At 42.0% G+C, this 9,730-nt stretch overlaps 1 protein-coding gene across 1 annotated transcript in view; it reads left to right on the top strand.

Annotated features, from left to right (window-relative positions):
• LOC308327168 (replication protein A 70 kDa DNA-binding subunit-like) overlaps nucleotides 1-8,881 on the top strand; it is a 55,830-nt gene extending 46,949 nt beyond the window's left edge. Inside the window, exon 17 of the mRNA XM_080780383.1 lies at nucleotides 8,110-8,881. Within this exon, the coding sequence (XP_080636509.1) occupies nucleotides 8,110-8,259 (150 nt within the window). The 3' untranslated portion in view covers nucleotides 8,260-8,881. The remainder of the gene's footprint in view (nucleotides 1-8,109) is intronic.
• The last annotated feature ends 849 nt before the right edge of the window (nucleotides 8,882-9,730 follow it).

Here is a 9,730-nt window from a genome sequence, read left to right as displayed (position 1 = left end):
CAGTCAGCTATGCATAATGGTACAAGGTTTTTATGAAGCCTAGTGTCCCTATTCCGGGGGTGCGAACATTCAGTAAAGATAGCAGATCTACAAGCTCACAACGTGTCGCGATCTGATGTATAGAAGGGTGTCTATGATGAACTACAGTTTTATTTAATTTTTAGCTTTTTTATTGATATATTGAAAGTAGGCTGACAGAAAATGGGGAGAGAAATGGGGATCGGGAGTCAAACCCGCGACACGCTATTGGGCTGGATTACCAGCCTAGGTGACCAGATGGCTACGCCAGCCTCCCAGCCCGAACTACAGGGTTTAAGTGTTAAATGCACTCACTGGCTTTCAAAATGGTTGCAAAGATAGTCGTGTTAACAGGAAATTGTATTGTTCATTGTTCAACATAAACCTTATCCAGCAAACATGACCATTGAACATTGTGTTTACACCTTCAGTATTTCAATGACCACAGTTATCGCAATGGCAAGCAGACAACTTTTAGAATTAGCTAGGCGTCGGCTGAATTGGTTGGTGACGTAACCAACAAGAAGTTAGAGCAATGTTGCTGTTGGTAATAAATAAAAGTAGTCCGTTACTGAATAAGGACAATATTCAATTTTATTTAAATTCTATTAATGTTTAAGGGCATGTTTCTATTTCTTACTGACCTGTAACATAGGCAACAAAAAGAAAGAAGCACACAAAACAAAAACAAAACAACTAGATATCGCGGCATTGATAGGATAGCAAACATCTGTCTTACTGTTGGCCCTGTGCTGGGGTGATGTTTTTCCTTGGCCTCCTGGGAGTGTGCATGCAAATTTCATGCCAATCGGTCCAGCGGTCCCCGAGATTAGCTGTTCATGGACGGACGGACATACAGACTCACAGGAGTGAAAAAAAGAGGCGCAGCGTGATGACATGCATCTGAAAACATCTCAATCTGTTTCAACACAGATTTGTTATGTGGTCATTGCAGCAGGGATAACGGAAAACAAGGCTATGGAATCATTTCTCTTGATTAAGTGCTAATTAGCATTTAGCTACAGTCTGTCTAAGCCTAATTAGTTTAATTATTGAAAGGCTAATTTGCTACTGGGGCTGTGTACCAAGCATCCGTGAGGAATGTTTGGACTTAAGCATAGTCTCAGAGCTGCTCTTAACCATGGCCTCATAAAAAATCATTTTGGGATACAACTACAGAACATTTAATCTGACATTTGGCAGCTTCACAAAATGTCTGTAAAAGTTTGAAAATACATTCTGTAATTCAACCCTGATGTAAATTGCTATACATCTTAAACCCTATATACTCCCAGGGGTCTAAGAAAAAAACTAGATAAAGTGCCCCTCGGAGCACAGGTCTCCACCAGGGCAGGTCAGCTTGTGGCATCTGTTGGTGGCGCTATAAAAGGCCAATGTGAAAAAGGTGGGATATATTCCTCAGCCTAATAGGAAAGTCCGTCAGAGATTTCACGTAAATTGCAGGCTGTGTTCATGATTTGAGGCATTTTGTTCCAAAAATGTGTTTAGCAAAAATCCACCTGTTGGTGGCGCTATAACAGGCCAATGTGAAAAGGGTGGGATATATTCCTCAGCCTAGTAGGAAAGTCCATGAAAGATTTCACGTAAATGGCACACTGCGTTCATGATTTGAGGCTTTTTGTTCAAAACGGGCCAATCCTGCAAACTTTGAAAGCCAATGTTAGCCAATTAGGATGGAATATGAAATATCGGACAGATCCGGCTTGAACACATGACTATAGAGTGTGTAAAGATTTGCAGGATTTTTGGGCAGAATCTGGAGGAGTAATATCAACAAATGTGTTTTTCAAAAGTCGGCCTCCTGGTGGCGCTATAACAGGCCGTTCTGGAAATTTTGGGGCAAAGGTTCATCGTGTGTACAAAATCGACCCGGTTTACAGTGCCGGAGATTAGCTGTACACCGACGGACGGACACACACACACACACACACACACACACACACACACACACACACGGACGGAGTGCAAAACATACTCTCTCTCCATTATGCCTTCAGCCTGGTGGAGACAAAAATAGAAAGACAATAAACAACACAGAGATAGCCTGAGTAGTGAGTACCAGACTGCTAGACTGCACTCCGTAAAGCCCAGATCAATTCAAAACATAAACATTGCCTCCAGTGTTTCCAGAAGCATGAGGAGGAATACCTTGTATCACTGTGTGAAGCCATTACTGGTCACAAACATTTCACTTGCACTAGTCCATCTTGATAGTTTCAGGAATATTCGAGAAGTATCTTTATATTCCACGTGACGTTAAAATTTATTTTTGCATTGCTATAACTAAAAAAGGTTATCTTTGAAAAACAAAGAAGGGCCCCGCACACTGTCAGAAAGCCAAAAATGTTGCTCTTTATTCAACGTTTCGGTCTATTCGACCTTCATCAGGACAGACAATCTGTCATTATAGCATTGCTATAACGGCACCACAAGTGGGCTGTATATAGTGGAGTGCTATTTTTAAACATTGTCTATACACATGTGAACTTTTCATCAGAGATCTTCTCTGATTATTTGACCCAGGGTATTTACACTTTTTCACAACCTTTAACTTCACCTACCAATGAGAAAGAGGGAAAGGTGAGCTTCTGGTAGTGCTTCCTGGGGCGGCTGTGGCTCAGGAGGTAGAGCAGGTCGTCCAATTATCCCTGGATCGGCGGTTCGAATCCCGGCTCCTCCTGTCAGTGGCAAGACACTGAACCCTACATTGCCTCCAATGAGTTGGTCGGTGTGAGCTCGCCACCATTGGTGTGTGAATGTGGGAAGTGAGGAGGCTGGCGTCGACTGTTCGCCGCTCCACCTCCCAATGTATGAATGAATGAACCATTGTAAAGCGCTTTGAGCACTTGGAAAAGCGCTATAAAAATGCAATTCATTATTAGTTCTAGAGATCATACCCACACTCTTTTTAGAGTTTAACATTATATCAAACAACATGCAGTATTTTGAGCAGACCCCAAGTAGCTGCTGTAAGGCAAGCCAGCAGCACTGTATGGAGACAGTACAACTATATCAGCAGAATCAACAATGATATGATTAATAAGGTTATCCCCACCATTAGAATGTACATACGTTTGGAAACGTGGTAAGGCCTGATGGAGGGGAAAGGAACTGGTTGGAATAACGTGTTCCTTCCACGCGCTACGTCCCACCAGGGAAACTCCCCCCTGTCAGGTGTAAAGGAGCAACTTGGACACTCATGCATGAAGGAAGCATGAGTTCAAGTCCGTTGCTCTCCCCATGTCCCCCATATATGGAGACTAGGTTGGCGGAGGGTGTGTAGAGCCCAGGATCACATTAGATAATTGACACGGGTGAAAAATGGGTTACAAAATCGTGGGACACTTATGGCGGTCTGTGGCCTTATATACAGGCTTATACCAAACTGAGCGTCCTTGAAATTAAACGGTTTGAGAACCACAGCTCCAACCTGTCTCACGCTCTCTCACTATAGAGTCTCTCTATGTATCTGTCTCTCTCTCACTATAGAGTCTCTCTATGTATCTGTCTCTCTCTCACTATAGAGTCTCTCTATGTATCTGTCTCTCTCTCACTATAGAGTCTCTCTATGTATCTGTCTCTCTCTCACTATAGAGTCTCTCTATGTATCTGTCTCTCTCTCACTATAGAGTCTCTCTATGTATCTGTCTCTCTCTCACTATAGAGTCTCTCTGTGTATCTGTCTCTCTCTCACTATAGAGTCTATGTATCTGTCTCTCTCTCACTATAGAGTCTCTCTATGTATCTGTCTCTCTCTCACTATAGAGTCTCTCTGTGTATCTGTCTCTCTCTCTCACTATAGAGTCTCTCTCTGTATCTGTCTCTCTCTCACTATAGAGTCTATGTATCTGTCTCTCTCTCACTATAGAGTCTCTCTATGTATCTGTCTCTCTCTCACTATAGAGTCTCTCTATGTATCTGTCTCTCTCTCACTATAGAGTCTCTCTATGTATCTGTCTCTCTCTCACTATAGAGTCTATGTATCTGTCTCTCTCTCACTATAGAGTCTCTCTATGTATCTGTCTCTCTCTCACTATAGAGTCTCTCTATGTATCTGTCTCTCTCTCACTATAGAGTCTCTCTATGTATCTGTCTCTCTCTCACTATAGAGTCTCTCTATGTATCTGTCTCTCTCTCACTATAGAGTCTATGTATCTGTCTCTCTCTCACTATAGAGTCTCTCTATGTATCTGTCTCTCTCTCACTATAGAGTCTCTCTGTGTATCTGTCTCTCTCTCACTATAGAGTCTCTCTCTGTATCTGTCTCTCTCTCACTATAGAGTCTCTCTATGTATCTGTCTCTCTCTCACTATAGAGTCTCTCTCTGTATCTGTCTCTCTCTATTCTATACCTTACAAAGCCATGCTTGATAGAGAAAATCTACACATGTTGAGAAAGGAAAAGAGCATGTAAAGATCTTTTCTCTGAGTTCAATTTGAAACTCAGGACTTTGCTGAATTTCTCCACAGATAGTAATGGGGCTAGTTCTAATAGCATTTGCCATGTACGGGGAACATCCGGCTCGTGCGTGCGTGCGTGCGTGCGTGCGTGCGTGCGTGCGTGCGTGCGTGTGTGTGTGCGCGTGCGTGCGTGAGCGAGCGCCTGCCTCAGTCAATACACTGGTGTCAGATAACACTTCCTTTATACTCCTGTATTAACAGACCAAACATTCAGCATCTAACGCACACTCACGCACACACACACCCACACACACACACACACACACACACACACACACACACACACACACACAGTTAACATTCATGGCGTGTCAAGTCTGCATGGGGAAGCAGACCTTCCACCACTACAGGCAGGGAGATCCTCTCTGTCACTGTAAAAATGAGTCTGACATTTATATATTTACATTCTTTATTAGGGACAGATGCCCTTAAAGACAGTAATACATTATACTGTGAACACACATCTCTCTCTCTCTCTCTCCTCATCGGGTTCATCAATGTGACACCTGATTGTGTAATGCACAAGGTGCAGTTCCATCAAATCACACAGGATCACACACTACATAGCTATCTTAGTGAATGTGTAAAGCCCTATATGACTTGATGCAACATGCTAGGCAGTCATATTAAGAGGCTAATTAGCAGTTCCCCTGGTTCAGTCTTAAACTCACCCTGGCATATCCAATCCTGCTTCTGCCAGAGGAATTGACTCACTTTTCCTGCCTGTAAAAATGTCAACAAAGTCATTGAAGTCCTGTCTCCTGATCAGCTTCAACTCTATAACTACCACTTAACATGTTAAACCCTGTATTCTGTGTTGCCAGGGGTCACCCAAGGGAGCTATCCTTGGTCCACTCGTTTTTTCCGCCTCTTCCAAATCTCTTCACGGAAAATAGGTGACGTGTTGTGAGCTCGTAGATGGGCAGTTTTGAGGACTGTTATGCCCAAAATAGAGAGATGTTAGGGTTGAAGTGGTGAAAGGGATCTCAATCTCTGTTGTGCTAATAGTAATCATCACACGCACGCACACACACACACACTGTACACACACACACTTCAACTCAGAGGCCCAGGGATACATTAGCACATCATGGACTATACAGTTCAGGCACTCACCAGCACCACACTGTACTGTACAGTATATTACATCATACACCGGATGATCAAGGACCTCAATGGAAATGAGCTTTACATTATTATTTTTTTGCGTTATCCTGTATCCTGTCAGATGTATGTTACATTTATTTCATAATCAATAAATATATCAATCAAGTAATCAATCTAACAAGTTCTACTTCAGTAAGCTAAGGCCTCATTCACACGTATCAAACACCAATCAAGCATGTGTTTGGTCGTGTTTTTTTTAGTTTTTTTAGGCCACCACGATGCTTTTCCAATCGGAGTCACATGGTTTGACCAAACATTTTTGTTTGAGTGGGGAGGGGCAGAACACCACCAGCAATCAGCAATCAAACACAAATGTTTGGTCAAACCATGTGACTCCCATTGGAAAAGCATTGTGGTGGCCTAAAAAAACAAAAAAACAAATACTTGATTGGTGTTTGATACGTGTGAATGAGGCCTAAGAGAAATGTGCAAGCTCCCTATAGACAAATCCACGGAGGGCTGCCCTGTAGGCCATCTCTATAGCATCAATGCTGCAGTGTCAAGCTGACCCGTAGCATTGATGGCATACAGCTGGACTACAGGGCAGCCCTCTGTGGAAATCTGCATTTCTTTGAGTCCTGAATCTCCTGATCATGATTTCGTCAGGAGATGCATCCATTGTGGTCCATTAAATGTAACATTCCATCAACTACTTGGCTGCTGAATAAGGCCAAATACAACTGAATGCTATTGATTGCAGTAGGCTCCTTTTTAAGGTGCTTTCTCAAATACTTTGCACAACGGGAGCATTCATTTTGTGCGATTAATTCACATTATTTAAACTGCCGTTTTGACATGACATCTACACAGAACACATTTATAATGAGGCGATAAAGCAATGTAATTATTTTTCCACAGATAATTGCATTACGTGAATGAATGAGGCATCAAGTTAATACTTTAATGTGAAATATTCGCCGACGCATATCGTTTATTCACCACGCTCCCAGTTTGTAAGGACCTTTACTCTTTCACTATGCTGTCTCTTAGAAAACGACAGTTATTTAAATGAGTTGTCATCTGTGAAGTAGACCACCTCTTTGACCCCCGTCCTGCCGTCACCAGACAGGGGGAAATAGAAAATATTCATAAAGCTGTTGGAACGCATTTGAGACAGATGGGTGAATATAGAACCACCCTTGCTGGTTGTGTACACTATGCTTGAATAGTTAATTACGTATGATGCATTGTCCCGTGGTTAATTATCCTCATTTTCAAAGCGGAGGAATTTTTGCTTCTAAGCACTCATGAAAAAAAACAACACCTGCTTTGAATGTTAGTAGATGCTTGTTCATCACAAACCCATAGAGATGTTTGTGAATTCGATGTGGGGAACAATGACCAAGAGTCTAAACGCCCCACCCCACTAAAGGAAAAGTAATTCAAAATAATTTAGGGGGCATCGTCTGGGAAGCATATAGCATATAGCCTTTATTGATAAGGCATAGTGGAGATAGACAGAAAACGCGATCGGGATTCGCCTATAATGTGGTATGCGCCTGGACCGATAGGCCTGCGGGTGCCCCGAAGCCAGTACTTTTTGAGATGATGGCAACCAAAATGGCAGACGGACATAGCCACCTAAGAACAATAATAATCAATTCCCGGTAGGTTTGAGGTGTGCACACTACAGGGTAATCAGGGAACTTTCCTGGCTATTGGGAGGGGTGTTCCCCATTTGAGGTTGATCGGAACCAATTAGCCCTTCACTAAGTCCCTCCCCAACCCATCCTTGTCCAATAGACACGTTGGCAGCGAAGAAAGCTTGACCTGCATAGCAACCGTTGCTAAACTATTTGGATTGGCATTGGACAATCGCTTTTTGGGGTGCGATTTAGTGAAGGGCTAATTATCTAGCAAGACTATCCTGTCACTAGAGGATAGTCATAGCCAGATAATTGGATCTTTCAACCCCTCACAGTAGATTCTAGTGTGATAGGTTAAGCCTCCTGATTTGCTCACAGGTGATCAGGGCCGCCCCGGAAGGTTTCTGAAATGAATGATTACACCAGTCTAAACAATCAGTGGTGCGATTGTCTATATAACGTGTTTTCCCAGACACATCACAACCGCTTGTCTGTTGCCACTGAAAGTTTAAATGATTATCTGCGTGCCGTTTAGGTGCAAATAGATTTCAAAACTTTGTGTGACTCCTGTCATGTGAGCCCAGCTTTAGTCATCTCTTATACATTCTATTGTGAGAGGTATAAACTATAGCGTCAACCTTAACAGTGATGGCATTCAACCACTATAACATTCTGATGAGCGAAGAAGCAAGTCACACTGTTTGATCCCACATAATTTGTTAAAAGCTCACACAAGTTGTTAGCTTTTAGATCTATTTACATCAAAAAAGAATACGGACGCCATGGTTCATGAGGTTAAGCATTATATTATATAATTGTAATTCTCTTTTTGTTTTTATTTCTTCCCCAACCTTCAGGATGAGAGTCGTTTGAGGACCACCGTAATGGAAATCCAACCAGTTGACCACAGGGAATACAGCAGGAGGCTGATCAGCAACATCCGCAGAATGGCCAGCTGCCACCCCGATCTCGACCCTCCAGTCGTCAAAAAGGCCTCCTCCAGATAAGACTACAGTATCTCTTTAACAGCTGATCTCGGAGCAGTCTCTTGGCCTTTCCCAGCAAAGAGATAAGCACATGTTTGGACAGAAGTGTCTTCACACATTGACAGTTTCCAGAAAATGACTGTTACAACAATATCTTTGTAAAAAAAAGTATATATATACGTTTGCCCATTGTGCTTTGATTTCACTGTGTTGCAATTTAGACATACTTTAAACATACATATTTTATTTTGTTTTATTTTATTTTATTTTATTTTTTAATTGTCGCTATCGCTTGATTTGGAATTTGTAAGAAAGAACATAGTAGATTGCTCAGAGGGCATATGCTGCGTGTTAATTTATCTTACTCAATACATAATAATGAGCCCTCAACTTTAAAGTGAATGTGTTTTTGTTGACTCTGCTTTTAGAAAGCAGCGAGCCACGGACAATGTCTCTAGTTTTCTTTTAAATATTGTTTTAAAAAATATGATCACGTGTATTGTGATGCAGGTGCATGTGTGCATTCATGCCGTTGGTCACTTGAGTGGCTCTTTTGTGTGTGTGTGTGTGTGTGTGTGTGTGTGTGTGTGTGTGTGTGTGTGTGTGTGTGTGTGTTTAATTTATCTTTACACACCTTGTTTATGTTCATCTCTCAGTGGGTGTTGTCCCTCTGGGCTCCCAATTATGTCAAACAGGGAGAGAAGTTAGTGATTAAAAAAAGAATCATGTTTAGTTAAAGAGTGTCTGTCTCTATCATCTGCCCCGCTAATGGAGCCGTGTACTTACTGTACATGTATGTACTGTATGTAAATGTCTATTCTCAGGGTTTGTTTTGGCATACAAAGCAAATCAACTGAGCTAGGGGTAGACGTTTTCTTAACCGACCGGGAAAGCCGTTGGCTATACTTGGTGTTGGTGTTTATAAATTCATCATCATACAACAATTAGAGAGAATAGCTTGTATAAATTACTTCATCATCATACAACAATTAGAGAGAATAGCTTGTATAAATTATTTCATCATCATACATCAATTATCAATAATAGCTGATCTGCAAGCTTGTAGATGTAGCCTACTGTTGCATTGAAAATTTGAAAATGAAAATTTTACAATTTTCATTCTGACCAGAACCAGGGATGATATATCTCCACCGGCCATGAAAACTAATGACCGGGGGGCATATATCATGTTTTTTTCTTCCCCATGCCCCAACAAATTGTTTGATATGACGTTCTCTGCTCCATCTAGTTCCACTGTAGAGGCAGGTGAACGCTGATGCCAATGGAAGCTCCCTAGGGCACATGATATGCACACATCCATTGTGGAAGTCTGGCTCCATGCTGCCTGCTTGCTGAACTAATGTGCCACATCAGTCTCCGCACCACACAGGATGGTTAGGAATGAGCCATTCTCTCCTTTCAGCCAACACCAGAAGGATTGGATTCACTGGCTCATTGGATGAGAGATAATGGAATCCTGTTCTCATCTTAT

Source organism: Protomyctophum bolini, assembly GCF_963924005.1.
Source record: "Protomyctophum bolini genome assembly, chromosome: 13".
NCBI classification, from domain to species: Eukaryota; Metazoa; Chordata; class Actinopteri; order Myctophiformes; family Myctophidae; genus Protomyctophum; species Protomyctophum bolini.
The sequence above is the reverse complement of the archived record's forward strand: the minus strand, read 5'-3'. Positions and strand labels throughout refer to the sequence as shown.